This window comes from Myripristis murdjan, chromosome 19, assembly GCF_902150065.1.
Source record: "Myripristis murdjan chromosome 19, fMyrMur1.1, whole genome shotgun sequence".
Classification (NCBI taxonomy): domain Eukaryota; kingdom Metazoa; phylum Chordata; class Actinopteri; order Holocentriformes; family Holocentridae; genus Myripristis; species Myripristis murdjan.
Genome location: NC_043998.1, coordinates 15,258,811 through 15,282,534, shown reverse-complemented (window position 1 = coordinate 15,282,534; position 23,724 = coordinate 15,258,811). Strand labels below are relative to the sequence as shown.

The 23,724-nt window shown below is 42.0% G+C and overlaps 2 protein-coding genes across 4 annotated transcripts in view; both read right to left on the bottom strand.

Moving 5' to 3' along the window:
- The window catches only part of LOC115377512 (testican-2), a 30,606-nt gene extending 21,703 nt beyond the window's left edge, over positions 1 to 8,903 (bottom strand). For both annotated transcript variants that reach the window (XM_030077313.1, XM_030077314.1), the window contains exon 1: positions 8,658 to 8,903. In XM_030077313.1, the coding sequence (XP_029933173.1) occupies positions 8,658 to 8,834 (177 nt within the window). In that variant the 5' untranslated portion in view covers positions 8,835 to 8,903. The remainder of the gene's footprint in view (positions 1 to 8,657) is intronic.
- Positions 8,904 to 12,856: 3,953 nt separating this feature from the next.
- Positions 12,857 to 23,711, bottom strand: ascc1 (activating signal cointegrator 1 complex subunit 1). 2 transcript variants are annotated; one of them, XM_030077316.1, is made up of 10 exons: positions 23,560 to 23,711; positions 22,940 to 23,042; positions 22,746 to 22,843; positions 22,428 to 22,606; positions 22,171 to 22,304; positions 21,191 to 21,310; positions 20,920 to 21,044; positions 20,133 to 20,206; positions 18,855 to 18,999; positions 12,857 to 13,262 (listed from the first exon to the last, which is right to left on the bottom strand). In XM_030077316.1, exons 1-9 carry the CDS (start codon positions 23,675 to 23,677, stop codon positions 18,883 to 18,885), a joined length of 1,068 nt encoding a protein of 355 aa, XP_029933176.1. In that variant the 5' UTR covers positions 23,678 to 23,711; the 3' UTR covers positions 12,857 to 13,262; positions 18,855 to 18,882. The 2 variants fall into 2 exon arrangements, with proteins under 2 accessions (XP_029933176.1, XP_029933175.1); XM_030077315.1 differs by having other exon boundaries at positions 12,857 to 13,242.
- Positions 23,712 to 23,724: the final 13 nt, after the last annotated feature.

Genomic DNA, 23,724 nt, shown 5'->3' with positions numbered 1-23,724 from the left:
TGTTTCGCAGTGCACTGCTGAAAAACAGCAAATAGTCTATAGCTACTCTGCAAGCCTGTCATGCCCAAATAAAGGTCAAAAACCACAATTATAATATCATTTTTGCACCGCGAATCAGCGCATTTGATTAATTTTCTGCCATTTTCCCAGTTTTTGAAAGCTCTGCCTGCTGTCTAAATTAATTCGCCTCAACTGACAAGTCTACTTGAAGCCACGGCGTCCTTTCAAAACATGTGAGTTTAGAAACTAGTGGGATGGTTAAGAGAAGATAATGATGATAACCATCCAAGCTGAATGCTGCAGGGATCTCCATGAGAAAGCTCGCAGGGATAGCTAAGTTAAATATGCTAGCTGGCTGATTACATTTAATTCCCCCTGTCTGCCATGGCAATGAGAACAAATTGCATCGCTGTGGCTCCTGATAATGCTAATCTCCCGCAGTGGCACTGGGATATTATAGTAAAACAGGGAGCCACATTGGGATGTCATGTTATGGCTTTAGGAAGGACTATATCAGACATAAATGAGATTCTGCTGGGTTCTTTCAACTGAGAAAAGAGCTATTAGCGCTTTAGCTGTCTGCTCTATTCCTGCTGTACGATTTGCTTGATTAAGGTCATTTCAATATGACTTTGTAGTGTGTATCCATTACTCTGCCAAGTCGACAAATTAACAGTCTCTCTCTGGCTTTCTCTCTCTTCCTCTCTTGCACACACACACACACACTCAGTGCACAAACCAACAAGAATATCTGCCACATGCCACACATACTAAATACGGCTTCAATACAGACAGGGTCATGGTCCCTTCCATGCGTGTCCTTGGCGCTTCCGCTTACTCTGACGGTTAATATTGAAAGGAGGCGTGAAAGCACAGCGGTTCTCGCGCCGCGCTCTGGGACCGCAGGGTTAAAGAGGAACAGGCGCCCACCACATCCAAAAATGAGAATCAAACTTACACGAGATGGTGAAAAAGGCCAGTTTCCCCCAGGCAAGAGCATGTCCTAAAAGTTTTTTGTTGGTCCCTGGCCTAATTGTACAGGACTTGACCTGCTGTTTCAAGAATGAATGGTTTATGGCCTACAGCGAAGAATTTATCAATGCCAATTTGAACCTGAGCACCTTGCTTTATTATACCTGTTATTGCTGAACATAGGAGATATATAAGGGAGGGCGTAAGTGCCTGTATTTGCCCAGACCATGTGCTTAGTGCAGCTGGGTCAGAGAGAATTCATAACAATAATGGTGGCCTCAAAACACACATCTATCAAACGTATAAAGACACCAGAGGCGATGCCTGAATAGACCGGTGATCGAGGGTAGGAACAGCCCTTTCTGCAGCCTGGATGGACTGAAAAATGGCAAATGTGGACATAGCAATGTTTACAAAGATGTTTTGGCAGGTGTGATGATTTCTGCTGAAATAACAGGTCTCATGACTATACGGTTTGCAGAGATGCTGGACAATGATTTCGCCAGGTGAAGCCTATTCTAAAGTGTTTACCCAGGGATGGGGAAAATGAGATTTTAGCCTTGTGTCTCTCAGTGATAACAGCAAAGGTCACTGCAGATAAACAGGGATTGCAGTGTAGTGGCGTATGAACTGCCAGGTGTCAATAGGCAACGCTGGATTTCTGATAGAGTCCCATTGCAGTCTTTTTACAAAATTAAACAATGCATGTCTTTCTCTGTCCCTTATATCTGTGGCCGATCCTTTGGCCTCAACCGGTTTTCACAAATCTACACCCCAAGTTCAATCAATTTACATCATAAAGTCATAATGAGTGCTGATCTAGGTCAGTTTGTTCATTAGAGAGGTGGATTATCGATTGAGTCTTGGGTGTGCCGCCATGCCAGAGATGGAATGAAGACAGAGAAACAAGCACACAGAGTGGCAGCATTTATCACGCTGCCTGCAGGAAGGCATGGAGCAGCTTCAACAGTACAGAGACAACTTTCAGGCAGATGTCACTATAAATAATGCATGAACAATGGAGCCAGAAGAACCTTGGAACAGCTAATTATTCAGCCCGACATTTCAGCTACTCACAGAGAAGTTCAGGGCTGAAAAAAGATGGAATTCAAGCTATCATTGTCGCCCGTCCGCGCTGTAATACACTTGTTGTGATGTAGCAGGTGTAGACAACCTCTGTTTCTAAATAAATGGCTCTGTGTGTACTGTCCAATCACAACAATTAGCCACGTCTATCTCAGCCATGGTCAAAAAAAGGAATGAGCTTTTGAGTATTTGGAAAATAATAAATTTATGGGCTGTGAAACATGGCTCTGGTTATAATAAGCTTTCCCAGTGTTCACAGGCTGTTCAAGGAAGGCTTTGAGCTGTTCATGATGAGTTCCTTTGCTTTCTGCAAAGCATAAATTGCTATCCAGCAAGCAAAGCGATTCCACGGGAACAGCAGCATAAAACAACCTCTCCAGTCAATTAAGAGTCACCCACGCTTGTGTTGGGAAGCCAGGGAAGCCGGCAGGATCCCCTTTCTTCTCTGTTTCCTCTGTGAATCGTATCTGAAGAGTCCAAACACTCACAGTAAATCCCCCTGACATTCACCTCCAGAGAAGGTATTCTGTCTTAAAAAAAAAAAAAAAAAAAGTCCACGTAATGACAAGAAAGCAAGAAAATACTACTTCCCACCAGCTTTGCCGTTTTGATCTCATTAGTGTGCAATGTACAGAAATCCACAGATGGCTGATTTGATAGGCTGATCTTCAGATTAAAAAGTCGAGGAAATAGATAACTATCAGCTCATTTAATTCTTATGGTTTCTCCAAACTGTATTTTCAACCTCCACCACGCAGACGTTTGCATTTAATTGGAAAAGGGCTTTATTATCATATTTTCTACAATTGCGAACTGTCCTCTTCCTCTAATTTTGCTAATTTTTCACATCCCTAATTACTCTGGCTGTTAGCAATGAAGCATAAATCCCGTGGGAGGCTAATAAATGGCTGAGCCCAATGACAGGAGCAAAAAAACCCACAGCAGGCAGTTTGGCTTTGAGCTAAGTAAGGGAGCTCAGTGTCACTTACTTTGCTCCTGCATCCTGTTCATCGTTCAACTACAGAGAAAAAGAATGAACCCTAACTTGAAATTTATCAAATTTACTTCTCACTGAGTAGTAACACTGACCTGGAATCAGTGACGGGGCCATTTTTTTCCATCTCATTCACAACAGGGCAGATAAATACTGACTCTGACGCATATTTGGATGATGCATTAGGTTGCTTAATGGCAACTAATACATGCATATATTTGCATACTCTGTAATATGTTTAAGGCTTCTCTTTGTCCTCTCTTGCTTTCTTTGCTCAAATATTCTTTCTTAGATATTTAAGATGTGGATTTTAGCAACTGAGTACCCACAAGGAAACACTTGAACAAAATTTAACGAGCCACTCGTTTTTTATCTCATTCCTCTATTTATCACTGTACTAAATCAAATTAATTCCCAGCCACTGATGCTGATCATCACTCCCATTTTTGCCTCACTCTGCACTAATCCGAACAGCCAAAGAAACCGAGCTGCCATTTGCCTGAAAAGGATGTAGCAATTTTCCCTCATTAAAAATGTAGCTGGCGGTATAGCAGGTGCAAACCTTAGCAGCCCTCTGTGGTTGGTTGAAAGGCTGCACTGCTCTTTAATGAGCTCCTTCTTTGCACGGCTAAGAGAGATGACAAAATCTGGCCATGAATGAACAGCGCAGTATTGTTGATCTCAGCGCCGGCCCGAGCCCTCACTGCGCAGACCACTGCATCCGTCCAAGCACACCAGAATAAAGAGGGGATCTTGGGCCCAAAACAGAGGCACACCTTCAAGCAGGATGCATGCTGAGTTCTTAACTAATGAGTGTATTATCATTCAGGAGGATGCAATCAACTAATTACTGGCAAGGGAAGCGAGCTTAATTGGCGGACTGCGCATTTGTAACCTGTTCACAGCTTTGTCTTTGGTAGCAGAGGGAAACAGGAGTGCATTCTTATCACCGCTTTGTGTCAGTGCAAATGCGGGGGATTCTTCAATGTGAGATTTGATGTCTTGACATTTGCAATGTGCTCTGATGACAGCTTCAACAGTAATGCCAGTCGTAATGGGGCTTGTATAACACCCTGTAACCTGCTGTGGATTATACTGACACCTCCTGCCTCAGCAGCTGTTGGTCTTACTGTTCTTCCCTTCAACATTTCCTCATTATGTCTCCATGTTGGATAATCACACGTACTCAAGTCCAATTTAACTACCACTCAGATCAGTCACACCGGCGTCTCTGTGTTTGTGAAGCCCACGTACTGCTTTTTTTTCTCCTAGATGCAGTACGCTTTGAATTCTCTTGCTTTCAGTCTCACACCACCTGTTTGCCAAGACAGCTAGTAAACAAATATGACCCCTTCACATTTCAGATGCTGGATCTCACTGCCCTATGCTTCTGAGAATAGACTCATCTGAGGTGCATCGAGCTAGCTGATTAAAGGTAGCTGCTGACTCTCTGCTAAGCTATCACATCGCATTATGCATTTGACTCACAATCCTCTGGATGTTTTGATCAGATGTGGGTAGGTGAGCATGGAGAGACAGGGCTGAGCAGAAAAAACACATGAAGTCGAGGAGTCAAATCATCAACCGTAGACCTGGAGTCGAAGAGTAATTTCTTCTTTATAACGTTAGTTACTGGGCATTGCAATGTGACAATAAAACAAAGCACAGTCTCCTAAAAACGATGCACTAGGAATATATAGGAATATGGAATGGAAAATATAAAATAATACAGTTTTAAATCCTTTTAGAACTGGCAGTTGCGTTATTAATTAGATTATTTAAGTGGAGAATTACTGAGGACGTTTCTGAAGCCACTCTGCCCAGAATCAACATGAAAACATGGCACATGCAAGCGAGCGAAAGCAAGATATGCCTACAGTACCAAACAAAAGCTGATGCTGCCCACTGAGCTGGTGGAGGGCAAATGTGTGTGAGTGTGGTGTGTGTGTGTGTGTGTGTGTGTGTGTGTGTGTGTGTGTGTAAATTCCCATAAAAAATCATATTATTTTAGTCTGATGGTACAGCAAATTGTAATATCTACTGTATCTATTTATTAACCAGTAGCAGCAATGTTTCTTTGGTCAGAGGATTGTAAAATGGTTATACATAGATAGATAGATAGATAGATAGATAGATCTACTTTATTGATCCCAACCAGGGAAATTCTGGTGTTCCAGCAGCAACAGTAGAAACATACAATAAAGTTAAATAAAAAAAAAATAAAGGCTAAATATATACAATAAAGACTAAAAACTAAAATATACAATAAGGGCTAACCTATGGAAAAGAGATGTGAGATGTGAAATATACAGATGGTATAAACATCAAGAGTAACAGCAATTATCACCAGCTATAGCTAGGCCTACACTCTGCAAATACCTAGGAAAAAAAAAAAAGAACTTAACACAATAAAAACCAAAACACAGAACACAACCACATTTCCCAAAATGAATCAATAAATCACGCAGCCTGACTGCAGTCACAAAACACTTTAACCTTTCGAGAAGTGGGAAGGACAGGTAGAGGCACTCTCGCTGCCGACTGGAGAGAAGGAGGTGTTAGGACATCATGTGGTCTCGGCAAAGTCAAAAGCATATCGTGGGTGACTTTTTATGAATGTCTTCCACAAAATATGATGGAATTATTGCCATCTCGTATTGCTCAGTCTAGTCCCGAGCCAAATATTGGCTCTAGGAGCAATGGACCAAAAATTGTAAACAAACCAGCATGGGTCAGGACGGGACAACATGGCTGCCTAACACCAATTTCCTGGCCAATCAGCAGACAGGAAGCCTGTGTTTCATGAGCTTTTTTCATGTACATAATATGGATGCTTGTTTGTTTTTTTTACATTCATAATTTAATGGAATATGTTGTGTGATCCAGTGACTATTCATGACCTTCAAAGATGTGTGAATAGTCTTCATTTTTAATGATTACATTTGGATCTCAGAGCAGTGGCTTGAACAGGGAGCCCCGCCCCTTCATTTGATTGACAACCTCATTTGCGAGTGTTTCAGATAACCATACCTGCTGCTTCACCCATCAGCACGTTATTTGAGCATTTCCAGCTCAATACTGAATTGTAACATAAGTAGAATAGAGCTAGAGCAAGCACCCTGACATAGTATCCCAATAAGAATATTACCACATCTGCTTCAATCCTGAAACTTCACTTTTCTCGACCAATCAAAAGTGTCATTTTACCCTTGAGTTCTCCACTCAACATTTCAATCAGGATTTCTTTGCTTGGCTCTCTCAAAGTCAGCTGTGGTTCTTTCTTCTGCTGACATGGTTGTCGAGTGAGCAGAGAGGGGGAAAAAAATGAAATGAAAGTCTCTCCTTTTGCACATAATACTGTGTGTGGCTTCCCTTCTGTGCTTTTAGGATGTCCTTGCAAGTGTGTTTTTGTTGTTTTACAGGAGCCCACATTGCTCAGGAGCACTACTAGTGGCTGAAAAACTCCACTTGCTCTGTGATTTCTTCATTCCTTCTCAATTCTGGCCACTGCTGCTTTGTGGAGTACCACACCCCCTGGTCCATGTGTACCTGGCCTCAAAATGTTGCATCAATTCATTTGCATTTAGATGCATCTGATGTCTCAAAGCCACCAATGCAAAACCTTAGAGACTAACTAACATACGCGAAAGATATATGTTAAAAATAGACATCCAAATGTTTGACTTTACTATAAAAACTGATTTTTAACATATCAGAGCTGTAGCCTAGCCCATCAAAGCCAAATTCCAAAGTAAAGGTCACACACAGACCAAGCATGCAAATCCTCATCCACAAGGTCAGATTGCTGTACTGTGCATTGTGTCACGTATTCATTTAGTTTGGAGAGGTTTGTTTGACTCAAGAACTCAAAATTCCCTCCGAGATTGTACCTCGGTGGCGCTCAAACTCCGGATACAAGTAAATATAAACAGACTGCAGCGACATCTAATGTGTGCCCGCCTTTAGGAATGTCATGCAGTTCTTCTCAAAACAGAGCTTTCTGGTGAGCGGTGTGGGTGTGTAGTGGTCATGCTCAATGTGTCATCTCCATGCCCTGATTATCCTGCTACAGGCCCCGGGGCAAAGCGTGTAAGGGCCCATCTGCACCGCCAGCGATCACCGTTCCACCCTGTGCGCTGTGCATCTGCCCTGTCAACTTAGCACCTATCCAATCAGATCTGCCAGGCAAACTGCACCAAAAACAGGGTACAAGGATGCGATGAGGAGTACACATAGCAGGATGGAGCTCAAATTTGTATAAGCGTGTAAATTTACAGTTTAATCATGAGGCTTTTGGGGCCATTGGTGGCCTGAGGCTTAGGGCACGTCCCTGCATGCCCTCGTAATCCAAGTATGGCAAGCTCCAATACTGTTGCTCACCAGACAATGCTGAAAAGACTGTCTGAGGTGGCATTTCTTGGCAAGGGGATCAAATGACTGTCCGGTTGTCAAGGTGGAGGCTGGGATTAGTGCCGTTGCTAACCAACTCCCCCTCTGAGATCTGTACCGTCGTGTTTGATGCCATGCGTTCCGTCCTTGGGTACAGGGGAGCCATCACTAAAACTGTAACAGAGCCACACCCAGCGTCCCAAACTCCTCATCACCATAACCACGCTCACTGTCCTCCCTCCACCTGTCCTCTGCTTGTTTGTGTTTTGGACCATGCCAGCAGAGAGTGAATGGAGCTGCTCGCATGGCAGAAAAGAATAAACAAAGCTGTTCTTTTACAGCCCAGAGGCCTGCCTGGATAGCAAATCCACACGGGAGTGAGAGGAGTTTGTTCCCATAGCCTACTTAATATTACGGATTTAGAGAAGTGAGAGCTGATGCCTTGCTCGGTTATGCGGTTTTTCATTCCAAAAACCTTGAGCCTCCTGACCGATCCACCACTGTGATCTTACATTTTATATGCGATGGCAAAGCAAGAGATCAATTAGGATTGATCAGTGAATATGAACACAGCTCAGAATATCAAACTTACCCACAAGGTGCTTTTGAGACTTGAACTAATCCTTACTAATGTCATAGATTTTTGTTGGTAGGCTCAGTTCCCATTTCATAAATTAAGTGGCAACTTAATCATAAAAACTGGCTTAAAATTCAGACTTTAGGTAGTAAAACTGGTAAACATGAGGCAATTAATGTGTGGAAGGCGTGAACACAGAGTAGAACAGAATAAGGATAAAGGCATCCTGCAAAAATGAAAGAAAGAAAGAAAATATTGTAAGCTGTTTTTCTTACTATTATCAATCATCTTACTGTTATCAAAACGCGCACGCGGACCAGCACCAATTTATTCCCACTCGCATACTATCAAAAAAAAAAAAAAAAAAAAAAAAAAAAAAAAACGATTCTACTGTGTTATTTCCTTCTTTTTGAAATGTTTCCTTGGCACAGATGATTTCTCCTGCATGTGTGTGTGCACTTCAGAGCGTCAGTTAACTGTGCGCAAAATTACCTGAGAAAACAAGCCGCGCTACCTTTGCAGGCAGCATTTCAACAGCGAAGCCCCAGCAGCGCCTTATGAAAGTAACGGCAAGATAAATATGTGATGCTGAAAAAAAAGAAAAAAGAAAAAAAAAAGATAACCAAATAAATCACTCACGTCTCTGAAGCGATTCCAGTGTTTGATCTTACGGCTGTACTGAGAGATGGTTGACAGCCATTGCTCATCTTCCATAAAATTTCCTGATTTTTCTCCTTCTTTGCCACTTTTCACATCTGCCTGCAGCGAGAAGCCGAGCAGCAGGAAGAGGCAGGCGAGGTTTCTCACAACGACCATGTTGTTCAGTCGGTCACTGGCTGTATCCTGCTGTCCTCTAGGTCCAGATCCAAGGCTGCTGCTGCCGCTGCCACAACACACTGAATGGGAATGAGAGAGAGGAGAGAGGAGGAGGAGTAGAGGAGGAGGAGGAGGAGGAGGAGGGGTGGTGAGAGAGGGAGAGTGAGAGAGAGAGAGAGAGTTTAAAGAGATTGCAGCCTGCACTAATCATTTATTTTTGCCTGCTTGGATTCATTATTTCAGTGTTTTTGCCTCGCTTTTTCTCTCCCTATTTGTGAACAAACACACAGGAATCCTGACTGAGCACAGTGCAACCACAGATCCGCAGATTAACGAGATGCAACACACTCAGTCATAGTGGAACAGATGTTTATTGTTATGTGCTAATGATCGAGCCTTCATTCAATTGTATTTGGCAATACTGTTCATCTAATATTAATGCCAATAAGGCACAGTGACTTGAATGGAGGGAGAGAGTGGGAGTGAGAAAGGCATTGTGCGACCCTTAATAAAGACAGCAGAGATGGGAGGAAAATGACTCCATGCTGTAACCAAGTGGTTGCCAAACTGGGCTCCACGGGCTACCAGAGGTCACTGAAGAGGTCCCAGAGGCTACATGGGCAAATTAGGCTCACTCTAGCTCAAATTAGTTGAATTTCACTGATAAATAATTCATCGGAGTTCTGCGTTGGGCGGGAATGTAGAAGAGTGGCGATTCTGCTCAGAGGTTTCTGTCGCCTCCTCTCCTTGAGTAGAGACAGACCTTTATTATGCGTCGTAGTCTCAGCTGCACCTATGTGGGGCTCACTGGGCGCCCTTGCCAATAACTCTCACTTTATAGAGCTTATGCATAACAGGCATTAAAATAGGTGACATTTAATAGCTGCTGCTCTGATGCTATTTTTCATTAAAGAAGCCGTGACCTACAGACGTTTGCTATATCCACTTTTCCTTATAATTTTAGCCACCCTACTGCTGCTGCTCTCGAAACTCTGCTTCCTCCCTCTCCTGCTGCCTCTCCTCTCTATTTCACCCTCATGGAGATAAACATAATCCAGCACTCTGCTCAGATTCAATTTGGTTTAAGGTTACCAATATTGGCCAGGGCTGAGGAGCCAGGGGGTAGGATCACGTTCCTGTGATGCTGCTTAGCTGGCCAAACTAACTCTTGACACCGGCCTCAGAAACAGTCGATGTGGCAGATGCAGACTTTCTCCAGGAACTGGGAAGGGCAGAGGGAGAAACGTCCTGCAGCGACGGCCAGCTGTGCCACATCAACGCCGTGCGGCCGTGTGCATGATGTGTTTATTAAGGGGGTCCTCATCTGTCATGCCATGATCAGGGTGACTGTGCTGCAGTCTGGTGGCCACACAGTTGGCCTGGGTCGCTCGGAAGATTTGCAACGCTGTGGTCGTGTTTGCTCCAGTGGTTTTTAAAGCTTGTTTGAGCGAAAAGATGCTATTGGGAAATCCATCCCTACAGCAGCGGAGGCAGTCTCCTGAGGGACGCCTTACATGTGTAAGAGCAGCAAGAGGGAGTGGAGAACATAAGTGTTGATCAGAAGCTTTGGATGGTTCACTGTGTTGCCCAATTGGGTTTGACAGTGCTTTTCAGTTTGAGAACCAGCCTACTAGAATAATAGATTAAAAAAACCCTTTGTAAAGGAAGGTTCTTATGAGTCTGAGAGTGCCTCCTTTAATCCATCAATATTTGAAGTGGTGGCAAGGTAGACCAGATGGGGCCTCCTAGGAACTCAAGCTAGCAATCACAATAAGCCTATTTTTTGTGATTTTCTTGAGGTGAGGGAAAAAATCCATTTTCTGTCATGGTTTTTGTTTACTTTTCAGATTAAATTCTCATCGCTTTGGATGGTTCATCTTGATGTCAGATTGTGGGTTTGAAAAGGGTTTTTTTGGGGTCAGAACAAGACTAGACTACTAGACTAATAGATCTTTAAAAAAAAATCCTTTGTAACTGAGAAAAAGCTCTTATGAGGCTGAGACTGCCTCTTTTAATCCATCAATATTTGAAGACCAGATATTGGCACACTTGGAAACTATCACAATAAGCCGTTTTTTTTTTTTTTTTTTAAGGACAGGTAAAACTCCATTTTCTGGCCTGGTTTAGGTTGACTTTTCTGATTGAGCTCTCACAGATCAATACCAGTCTTGACCAGTATAATGATTTCCACTGTAAACTGGCCCCTACATCTTTATAACAGGAGCAAATAAAAAAGGAGCAAAAAAACAAAATGCCATTTCAGAAATGCTCCACTTGGTTCTTATCTGGATTTCGAGGCGGCATTAACAAATAGATGTCGTCAGCGTCGTCATTTTCAAAACACTGAGCGATCATTTGCAGCTCACTAATCATCACGGCGCTCCCGTTTTTATGACAGCAGTAAACAACAGCCTCAGATGCCATTTCAAAAGCTCTCATAAATGTTCAACTGGAGCTCGATGCGGTTATGGGGGAAGCCAAGACAAATCAACGATAACACTGTCATCCTTTTCACAACATTTTGCAGCCATTTGTGCCGTGCTGATAGAGGTGTTGTCTTTCTGGCAGATTCCACTCCGCCTATGGAATAAAGGAATAAAGATGATTACCTGGCTGACATTTGTGATTAAAATTACAGCAGGTACATATGTGGCTCAGCTGCCTGAGGCGAATATCATGTACCTGTGATGTCCTGGGTTCAAATCCGGCATTGGAGCTTTATCACATCCCTGTCTGTCTCTGCCTCTCTCTACTGTATTGAATAAAGCAAAAATGCTTAAAAAAAAATAAGGAGGATAATAAAAATAACATGACCGCAGGCTACAAATTCAGCTTTTGAAGCAGCCAAAAAGAGCAGTTATTGCCTGTGGCTGCAAAGAGAGGACACCACTTAGGGTCAAAAATATGGAAATCCAGCTCATGACTATAACCGGAGTTAATATGGTGTCAGGAGAAATGGGTAATCCTGCAGTTGTTTCACATACACAAGTTTATTTGCAATGAGTAGATTTTGAATTCCAAACTGAGTGGTCCGTTTCAAGCCATTTGGGCATAATTCCACCCAACAGCTGTGATGGAGAACTGCAGCGCCTTAACCACTCTCACTTAATCCTGCTCTGCCCCAACATCCAAACAAAGTTCCAAAATGATGCCCGTCCTAAGTGGGACAAAGAACAGTCACATCAGCTCCTGTGTGTGGGTAAGAATGCCACAATCGAACACAAATTTCCCCTGTGTTGGGAAAAAATTGTAGTGTTCATTTGTGTTTTACCAAGAGATGGGAACATCAACATATTTTGTATTGTGTTATTTGTTTCCCCATTATTGCACCTTATTTTAATTGTTATACATATTATATTTACATATTCTATTATTCTTTTTAACTTAAACTTAGCTATTTACTGTTAAGTTTTCCCTCTTGCATCAACATACCAAGACAAATTCCTCATAAGTTTTTGGCAATAATCTGATTCTGAAGAAAGAATAAAATATTAAAGTGATGAAGAGGTAACACTAACATCTTCAATAGGGAATCAGCACATCCACACACACACACACACACACACACACACATACACACTCACACTTAGACATATCAGTTTCGAGAGTTGGGCTTTGGAAGAGTGCCTTTAATTGTAAGGGGATTAACTGATGTCATCCAGCTCCCGTTGCTCCTCCATAGGCACAGGTTGATAAAATTTATCTATCCTGTTCACTAAGCATAATCAGTTTACACAAAAGGAGTTGAGGGGCGAAATATTTCATTTGAATAACGCCAGGCTGACAAAACCATGTGCAGAAAAATTTACAGGATTGCTTATCTGTAAATATTTGCTATCTACAAATATAAATACAGCGCATCCCTTTCTGTCTTACAAATATGCACAGCGCGGCTCATAATGCCAAACACGGGCTTTGTTCCTTATCATGGCTATGCATATTGTCACGACAGAACAACTCCGCAAGGATTGCCTCAGAAATTCCTAGTATACAACAATTAATTGTAACAGACCAAGGGTGGCTGCTTTGCAAATTTATTTATTCTTGCAAGACTTCAACTCAGGCAACCAGGCAAATGTGGCACCTTATGCCTAAAAACGGTACAAAAACACAGCCCAGGCATATGCAACTGTCTGTTTAATTTGATTTCAACAAAAACATTCAGCAATGCTACTACAGCCTTTTGTTGTCAGCCTTTTGAAATCAAGATCAGATGAACAGCTTCATGGAACCTTGTCTCTCACGCTGCTTGTTCACTCCATTGAGGTGAGGAGTGTCCTTCACGGTGTTGGCAATGCACAGTAGGTCATATGGATGCGGTTCATCTGACACATCGAGACGGCATGGACTTCCTTCAACAGCCGGCCATGCTGAACACTTTCCACCGCGCTGCCATGTTCATCTGCACCTGCAACACATAATCAGCAGCTGCGTCAATTATTAATCTTGGCGCACTATGAGCAGTTTATTTGGCAATCCTCACACAAGGGGCAGCCAAGGTTGGATGATAGACTGTGTACGTATTCTAGCTTCATTTAGTCAGATCACAGTGTAACTTCTAGTGATAACCATAATATAATGAAAACAGACATAAACAAATGCTTGTTTTATGCTTTGTGATCCTATGTTCATATCTATACACAAGAAGGCTCCTCTCAGCTATCTGTTCAGTAATGACTGCTACATACCTATTGATGCTTGCTCATTAAACATTAGCTTTGGTTGCTGATGCTCCTGTACAGTGTGAATGAAAAACTATGCAGCCTGAAAGCAAGTTCCTGGATGGGGATGGGAACACCATCAAAAGAAGTTATTTTGATAGTTAGGGGAGAATAAACCTCACTGGGAGGCATTTAATAACTAATCTCAACTGACTTACAGCTGTAAGTGGAGTTGCTATAAATGTGTATAGATTTAATTCAATTGGATTCAAACTGGGTCACACAGCTATTAAAAGTGCAAAGTTAGTTGGGAGCAGTCTGACAGCATTTCGCTCTTCTTGCCTAGTAAGTAGCTGCTTTTTTGCAGCGCGGGCAGCCACAGCGGGGACGGGAGAAGGTGCAGCACCTTTTCAATTAAAAGTGCACAATAGACAGAGGCTGACTAATGTTCCAAGCTCTGACATGCTCAGTCTCAGTGGATGGCTTATTTTAAGAGTCTCTATTATCAAGCTGAAACCTACTGTAACTGACAAAAATTCCCATCAGCTTCATCCTACACCCTACCAATAAGATTAGCTACAGTAAGTACTGAATGAGGGGATTTGACACTGCACGAGTTTGCAGGGCCGCTGTGTGTCCCAGGACAAGATGATCTCCAAACCCCCGTCCCCAGCAGATTATTCAAAGGTTAGAGGGCTGTTTTCAGCCTTCCCTTGACCCAGGGCCCAAGACAACTGATCTGGCCTCGAGTGGGTGATGGCAACAAATGAAAAAATTAATTGTTTACCTAATGAAAAAGTTCCCACAGAGTCAACAAATGTCACAGCAATGGATTCCCACGACTGCACCTTACACCTGTATCAGCTGAGTGAAGCATGTGAGTGCCCTCCACCTTTTCAACTCCAGTTCTGCAAACAGTACACAAAGGCAACAGCAGCTCTGAGTGGCTAACTGCTGTTCAAACACACACATGGCTTGTGCTTGTCTTCCCTGTGTGAATGGATCCAGCGGTAAACAGACGCAGACAGCTGCAGGTAGGCTCCAAGCTGAGCACTGTGAATGATAAAAAGCTGCTGCAGGGATCACCTGCCCTCTCACTGGAGCACAGATTAGACTTTTCAAATACTCTCGGCTTGGCTGTCCTTCAAGGCCTTTCATGCCTATTAGTGACACAGTGATTAGTGTAAAATGCAAACGCCAATGACACTCAACTGGAGAGTCGCATCAAACATTAACGGAACAAAGCTGAGGGAAAGGAAGGTGCGCTGTCATAGTTCACTGCTAACGATATCCACTTTGAAAGATCTGCTGGCTGTCAAGCAGGACTGTTTGAAGAGCAGCTTTCCAGCTCCTCATGGACGGATGCTTTTGAGCAATCCAAACACGTACCCGGAAAACAATTTTACTATTCCAGCTTAAGGTGACAACACAGCAATGAACGTATTAAATACACCTAATAAAATGTCAGCTCAGTGTTTCCTCAATCCTTTCAGTCCACTGGTTAATCGGGCTTGGTTTAAAATATTCTATGCAGCTTTCTGTTAAATGAACCCACTCACCATAAGTAGTTTAAAGGACACATGGTAGGAAAAAAGTTACCCTGACCTTAAAAAGTAATTAACTTCCTAATCGATTTCATGTGTGCCTTAATCACTCCAGGCATGTAAATCAAACATATCTACTGTGTTAAAGGTCACATGTCTGTCAAGCATCGTCTTTTTCCACAGAGATGGCACTAGGTTTGTACACTCATTCTCAATGAAAGCCTAATTTCTAATTATACTATGAAAAACAGCACGGCATGGTTTTGAATATCAATATCCAACATGTTTTGAAAAGTTTGACATTGATAAAGTGAGACCTATTTCAAACAGTCTTTGGATAAAAGGCCAGTTTTAAAAACTGGCATGAAATTAAATATGCAAATTGGGTATGGGCCTAAACAATATTTGGTTGAGATAGCACATATGACTTTCAAGATGAACAAGCTCCAGTTCGCCAAATTGATATGAATTCTTATTATTGAAGGTTTAATATAAGCTGTGATGAAAGCTTCATCTTTTCTATTCTCCACTTTCTGGAGTGACACAGACTAATCTAAGTGATTGCTTTGCCATTCATTTCTTTCAAAATCAGTGGTTTCCCTTTGCTCTTTTGACACAGAAAGAGAAGTTAATGAACTGAGAAAAAAATCCTAGCAACTGATCATACACTGTATAAGCCTGCGCTCTCTCTCTCTCTCTCTCTCTCTCAACGAATCTTTACATTTATCCTTGTAAACATAATCAGCAGGAAGTGAACATTCTCGGTGGAGGCATGAAACCTAAATCACACTTCAACATCTAGCCTATGAGTCACACGGGCACATATGTATGCTCACTCTGAAATACCTGTAATGATAACTGCACTGATAACTCCAAGATAAAGCACATCTTTTTAATTAACGTGTAGCTACAGCCTCTTGTTAAATCAGCAGAAATGGGAATGGATTCACAGCGAAACAAAAAAAGCCGTTCTAGAAACAGATCTGTAGCAGCACAAACTGGCAGGGAGCTCTCATTTATCAGCCTTTATTGAAAGGGTCATATGCACATCTCAAAACCTCAAGGGTCAGGTGGGAACTTGCAACAGCAGGAAGCAAAGAGCAGACTAATTAGGCGGCAAGATGCAGCAGGGACTGAAAAAGATGAATGGTGAGCTGTGCACAAGCCACACACAGGGACATAATGTTGTCCTGAGTCAATATGAATCGTTTTATCATACAGAAAAATCTGTGTAAACACAAAATGTCTGTGCCGGGAGTTTCACTAAAAATATCTGGATTACAAGTGGGGTCATTTTTATGAAAAATATGATAAACAGCACAGCCTTTCACTACAAGAAAAAAAAATCTGCTAATTTTGCAACAAAAAACACAAGCACATGGCTGTCTCAATAAACATGTAACTCCTCCTTGGAAATCTTGTGACAAGTGAAATCTGGCTCCAGTGTCCCTCCATGTCTGTGTCTAACTTATGTTCCGTCACATGTGTTTTGAGCTCATTCATTATTGGAGACATCTGCCCAATGCATCCTTAATCATGTCCCTGCCAAAAGGAACAGGAATGCACCATCTCATTGAATTTCATTAACTTGCAAATGATCCTCTCCCTCTCTCTGTGCGCTTACGAATAGGAGTATTGGCATTTCGCGGAGTGCTCATTGTATCCGTTACCTGAGTGTGATGTTTTATGTGTAGTCCTGACACACTAACAAGCGTGCTCTCAGGAGCCAGCGAGTGCTGATTAGGCTGCAGGTCTGGAAGATAAATTCAACAGTCAGAGACAGTGCCACAATCAATGCATGGATGGCTGGCTGGCTGTTTTCTGATGACTCCATTTGCATATGCCTGTCTAATGGCCTCTGTCGACAAGGCTCCAGGAACATCGGAACGGGGGAAAAAAAGGAAAACAAATCACGGAAATAGGAGGGCGAGCAGGCCGGGATGGCAGAGCTGACAGGCAAAAAGTGCCCTCAGCTTCCATCAGCGTAACTTTGGGCCACCCGGTGATCACCCTTCTGCATGCCAAGCAGCGGGCATCACCCGCTGAGGGAGGGTGAGGCAGGGCAGCGAGAGGAGCTGAGCAAAGAGAGCTGTGACGGCAAGACCGAAAGGCCAGTCTTGGCGCTGAGCAACTGTATTCACTGGCAGATTTGACAGACGGGGGTGGGAGCAAGGTTGCGGACACTGTAGAAGGGCACTGATAATAAAGATGGGAGAAAAAAAAAACACTGGCATAATAAATCATGCCACTGAGGTATTAACACATTCATGAGGCAGTAAGAAAATAGGAAATGGGTAATAGTTGTTAATCCAGTCGTGTGTAGAAAGGACTAGGAGCAATCTGAAAATGTCAACCAGATTGTTTCAAGAGCTGTAAACAATGTGATTTTTTTTTTTTTTTTAGTGCTGATAAGATGCTTTCATGTGAACTCTATATTTGCTGGTCCATGCTGTGAAATCCTTAGTATTGCCATCTGCCAGTAACATTTTGACTCACTCAAAATAGGGCAGCCAGACTTGCACTTGGCTGAGGAACGGTGAGGAAATTTTGATCAGAAGAATTCTCAGCTGTCATGGTTGACAGCAGAGGAAGAAGCCTTCAGGTAGAGGTAGCCTCCTTGAATTATTCAGAAAATGCTGGTAATGCTCAGAGTGCTTGTATGACCAGGCTAAACCTACACGAGATGTGCCACCCAAACCACGAAAAAAAGAGGCAGGCAAGTAACACTGCTTTGCCCAAGATCCAGTTACTTAAAAGGAAACTTGTTTGAACACTTTGGAATCTCAACAACAAATTATCTAGAAAATATACTTTCAAAAGAGAAATAAGAATGTACCTGAGGCTGAACACATACTGAAGGTTACAACCTCATCAACTGGATGAGTTGTGTTTGGTTGCCTTGAATACTTCATTTTTACTGCTATTCTCTCTTTAATGTCTGGCTTAGTGATTTAGCTTTTTCGTAGATGCCAGGAACCCAGCTTGTTGCTACCACATGAGCTAAAAAAAAAAAAAAAAAAAAAAAAAAAAAAACAACCTCAAAATAGGCCAGCTTCAAACTTCCTATTCACCCAATCTATATGCTAATCATTACACCTAATTATTAGAATGTCCTTGTTTCACAGGGGAAAGCATAATCTATATGCATGCAGGTGCTCTTGACTTTTCATTTACACTGGTGATGTATTTCACATGCCTCAATGCAAATAGGGTGTGAGATGGCTGATCATCTCTTGCTACAAGAGAGCAGCTACAGAATCTTGGGGTGAATGTGCAGTTTAGCAAAAACAAAATTTTGAAAACACACTCATTCCATTTTTAACATTAAGATGATCAATAGCGTTTTCAGTGAAGATAGTGAGGTGTTTGTGCCTTTTACCAGAAATTCTTGCTTGAGGCTTGTTTTGTTTGTTTTCCTTTGATTGCTTATTCTTAAATGCGTTTTGTTTGGTGCCATTCACTTTGATGTTGCTTGGCTCAGGGTCCCTGTAAGAACAAATCCTCTGGAGACTACAATGTAAAAACAGGAATTCAGCTGCCTAGAGCGTTTCAGAGTGTGTGTACATGCAAGTTCAATCGTATAAATGAGCGTTTCGTCTGAAATTTCAATCATTCAGTACTCTGATCATTTTATTTTCCCTCACCGCCTGCTCCCAATGGGTTACAGAGGATTGAAAGAAAAAAAAAGATTCCAATATTGCACTGACACCTTTGCAATGAAAAAGTTATGCTGCCACCTACTGGACCACAGCATCATGACTGCTTCTACAGTGTGCTTAGCTGGACTCTTTGATGGACATTTTCTAATTTCCCACCTCGGTAAACACTCATGGCTGTAGATCGTCAGGAGAAGCTGATGCTCCCAGCAGAAGTGTAGTAACCGGTGCAGTCTGTGGCATATCTCTGAGACAGCTGGACAGTATTCAGTTCAAACTCTCCAAAATGATAAGCACCAAAGTTCTGTAATGACAGAGCAAAGAGAAAAAAAAGGGCTGTGAAGGCACATGTCAGAGTAGCTCCCAAACGTGACTAGAAAAGTTTTGATGATCTCGCTCACTTTACTGCATGGTGTATTAGACTGGACATTCTCCCACACAGCAAACAAAATCATGAAAACCACTGTATGCTTTGGAAAAGTCAGCACTGCGATTTAAGAGTAGGCTCTACTTGCTATTCTAAGCACACAAACATGGGTGTGACTATGTAAAGAGAAAAAAAAAAACACAAAATGACAAGCTGTCGCTCACAAACATGCTGTTGCCATGGTTACAAACAACTGAACATTTGGTTGGTGCGCTTGTGTCATTTTCTATGGAAATAATCAAGGATGATTTCTGTCATTTGAGCCATGCTCAGCATCAGAGCAGAAAAAAAAGGTGAATTTCAGTGCCTCATCTGCAGTGTGACGGTGGTGTCACATTTCAGTCCTCATTCATCAAGTGATCACATTCTGAAGATTTCACAGTATCAGGTCTGAGAAAGCAAGCAAGGTCTAATGACTCGTACAGAAAATAAGCTTTTCTTGGCACATTCTCAGCAAAATTTAGTCCTTCCTTTTCCAACTCTGTCTTCAGCTTTTGGTGGATGTGCACAAGAGGGCAGACTGAGCCAAAGTTAGTGCCCGACCAACATAACGGTTGGCCGATATTGGTCAGATATATCGGTATCAGCATATATGTTGACTGATATGAGCGGAAAAGGTCTATTTTCATTCCAGCTCAAAATTCATTGGATCGGCTACCACATCAGTAATCAGTGAATTTTTTCTCTCTAAAATTGGTATTGGTCTCTAAAATCCCATATTGGTCGGCCACTACCCAAACTAACTGGTTTAATAATCAACACACTGTTAAACACTGCGTACTCACTCTTACTGCATTACATTAGCAGATTTTCAAAGCAGGTCACATATTTCTGTGAAAAACTGTCTGCACAGTTAGAAAAACATTTTCACCTGGTTTGTGGCCAAAAAACACAACAAAATATTCTCTGCTAATGTTTTTGGCATCTAGTATTAACAGAAGTGTCAAGGAGAGAGCAGATGTTTGGATGTTTGTGTGTGAGGGGATGAGCAGGGATATATTGCCTCTGACCTTTAATATGTTTCTGGCATCAAAAGCCTCTCTCTCTTTTATGGTTTGTCTTCCTGGACCGCCCGTGTCTTCAACTGGAAAACAACAGAACACAACAGAGAGTAAAAGACAAGCTGAGCAATTTCACGCAATAAAATAATTGAGGCTTTATCTCTGCTGGAGCTTGAGAAAGTGGCCCAACCAGGAATGATACGATACCTTATCTCTTGTTTTAAAAACATGTTTACTTGCAGCTATTTAGAGAGTTAGAACCAAAGTGACAGTCAGGCTAATTTAATTTGTGAAATTCAGGGCACAATTTATTTGCATGGAGTCAGTAGAGACTGAGTCAGTAGAACAAAAACAACCACTGAATTTGAACAGGCATGGTTGACATACTGGTAAACATGGTCAGCAGTGAACTGCCCCTCCCTTGTGCTGTGTTGTTGGGCAGCCCAGTATAAACTCATGTTTGAGAACTGGGGCTGGATTTGATCCATGGCCAACATGAATGAAGCCATTGTCAGAGTACTTGGAAAACACACTGTCTGGTGCACGTAAACAGAGTGGTGGCCAAATAGGGAGTTAGCTGCCTGATGCCTCCCTTCTAGAATTTGTTGTTTCAATTGTTCAGAATTCAGCTTTTCCGTCACTGCAGTTGTAATCCGAGCCAACATACAAGGGGATGCTGGCAATTAAGAGCATATCAACAACTTTGTTTTGTCAAAAGTGACAGGCAGAGATGATACATGCATTAGTGCTGGTTACCCAGAATGCAATGAATGTTATCACAATGTGTTGTCTTTACCTGAGGAATCCTTCCTGAACAGTGTGTTCATCACGGTGCCGTGCAGCTTCACTTTGTCCCATTCCCTGACCATCAGCCCTGCTGAGACAAAATGCTCCACCAGCCGGTCCGCAATCACCTGCAGCCTACAGCACGACATTGGGATTTCAATGCACTGTCAGATAAGATTAAACCACAAAAACACACACACACAATAAGCAGGATGATGATTTTAGCAAATCTAATAATGGTGAGGTACCAACATTGCAAACTTTTTCTTTGTTCCACCTACTTGTCAGAGCGGTCTTTTACGCTGACCTTGGCGTACAAGACGTCCACCATGGCCGGGTCGTCATTCATGTATTCAATACCTGTCACCTCCAAGGGCAGAGGTTTTCCTTCTGTGATGTCTCTAGGGGCAAACAGTACAAAGCACATGTTGATGACAGTCTTGTGACAAACTAAAGATGCAAGGCACATTGGTTTTCAGTGTGAGTTCAATAGTTCAAATTTATTTTTCTTACTTTCCACAAATGTTAATCTTTAATTTAATCTTTAATTTAGTTTCAGTACTAGCCTTAATATTTTTGGAAAGCAAAGCATTCTAAAATAATAATAATATAATAATAAAAGTTCAGAACAGCAATTAGAGCCTGACCAACGTCTCGGCTGGCTGTTATCAGCTTATTACAATTTACTGATATCAGTATATACTGCATGTTGGTCAATATGCAAAAAAGGTAGGAAAATTAAATTGTTTGTCCAGGAGACTCCACTGTGTACATGACTTTGTGCAGTGGTGAGCTGCAGAGTAGCGCATCACAACTGAGCAGATGGTGATGAAGATTGTGTTCAAAGGTTTATTGTTCAACTATAAAACATCGAGTGTTCAGTACATAGCTTTATTACAGCTATTTGAACAAAATTAGGGGATTCCTTGCTCCAAATGTGTGGCTTTATGCATAACGAAATTATCTGCCAATATATCGTTATGGATGGTTTCACTCCAAAATATCAGAACTTAATTTACATGATTTTTTTTTTTTTTTTTTTCACTTTTTTCACTCTCTGTCCAATACTGACTTACTTTATCTTCCTTATAAACAAAAAGACAAAAACAAAAACAAACTCACATACTATTTCTATTTTCTTTTAGTCAGTGTTATGGACAAGACACTTTGTTTTGTCCAGAAATGCTAAGTTTAATTATTTATTTCACTTTACAAAAGTGGTTTTCAGCTCGTTGTATTAATATCTGTGTTTGACACCTACTTGATGACGTTTTGACACTCCCGGAGGTGTTCACATGCTTTTGTCACTTCCATTTCATTTAACAGAGCCAAGGTGCCAACTGTCAGGTGAAGCTTGGCAGGGTTTTGAAAGATGCTCGCCTCTACGCCATGATCCTGTCCAAGAAATAACACATTGATTTGTGAAAGCAGTGTTGAACTTGTGGATATACTGTATCGGCTTCAAATAATGTGGCTTGCTAGCCTCATGTTACCACGGATGATTCTCTTTCTGTATACCTGTGAGCACTGCTCCAGGACCTTATCTTTAAAGCTGAGGAAGCCTTCCTGAACTTGGGGGTCATTCAGAGGGAACGACAGAAAGTGGGTGAAAGGCTGCTTTCTCCGGAAGCCCTCAACTAGGACTTCAAGCCGCGTGACTGCAGAGGAGACTGCAGCCCTGTGGGACCCTGTGATAACTATCAGAAGGAGGGAGATTTCAGTGTAAATCTTTGTTGCCGCACTATTTGATGTAGACAAGAAATGTGTGTTTGAAGGAGTGAGAGCTCTAATTGCACATCCTCCGGTTTGATCTCGAGCTTTGCACTTTATCCTCACCGATCTGTCCCTCCACTCCTGGTTTAGGAATGCTGATAGATGTCTTGGTGTCTGCCTCGAGACGTCTGCGTGTCTCCCCTTTCTTCCCAATGACGTACCTGCAGAAGAAACAATAACAAGCAAACATCACAAGTTTTGTTGATAAGATGTACAACCTGTCACATATCACCTTTGCTAATTTGATCATAACTCACTTGTAAAGCACACTCGGGACGTCGATGGCACAGCGGAAGCCTTTAGGTGTCTGCTCGATGCCGTGGCTGTCGCAGGCATCGTCGGCTGCGAGCTCTTCACTCTCTGCACATAGCACATCAAAAACATACTGCTATCAACATTATCTCCTCTCTCTCTTTCACTCTCTCCTCCGGCCTGGATCTCCTGTGTGGCACAGGCTGGACAGCAGAATGGCAAACCTGCTTGGTATTTTACAGAGAAACTAAAAACCTATCTTTTTAATGTGGCTTTTATTTTGGAGTAATGTTACAGCTCCAGTTTTTCAGTTCATTATTTTGCATATTTAATTTTTTCCATGTGTTTAACTTCTTATGTTTTGAGTTGTATTTTATTGACTTTTAATGAGTTTTTTTTCTCATTTTACACTTTTTATTGTTGTCACATATAGTCTAGCATGTGAAGTACACACTGTGTGGGCTGCATGTTATCATGGCAGGTACTATATAAATGAATACATAAATAAACAAATGGTGTGTTTGTGTATTGGGATGGGGCAGAGGACTTTTACTGCCGTGACAAGCTCCATGGCTCCAAACTCAACCGGCTACAACTGACAGTGTTTAACGTTAACGTTAGCTACCTGCTGCTCCCGCGTAAGAAAAATCATCTTCTTCCTCTTCATAATGCTCCTCCTTTATGAAATTTCGTCGATATATTCTCCCATTTATATTTATAAGAGCTGGGCGTAAGACTTCCATAATGTCACCGTGAACAAATTACACCGACAACTGGAAAGTTACAGCTG

Excerpts from the sequence above, each read along its gene's own strand:
- ascc1 (XM_030077316.1), bottom strand. The coding sequence starts at position 23,677 with ATGGAAGTCTTACGCCCAGCTCTTATAAATATAAATGGGAGAATATAT. Across the intron at positions 21,311-22,170 it reads GAGTGTCAAAACGTCATCAA|AGACATCACAGAAGGAAAAC; the intron begins GTAGGTGTCAAA and ends GTTTGCCCCTAG. Across the intron at positions 20,207-20,919 it reads GTTCAGGAAGGATTCCTCAG|TTGAAGACACGGGCGGTCCA; the intron begins GTAAAGACAACA and ends GTTGTTTTCCAG.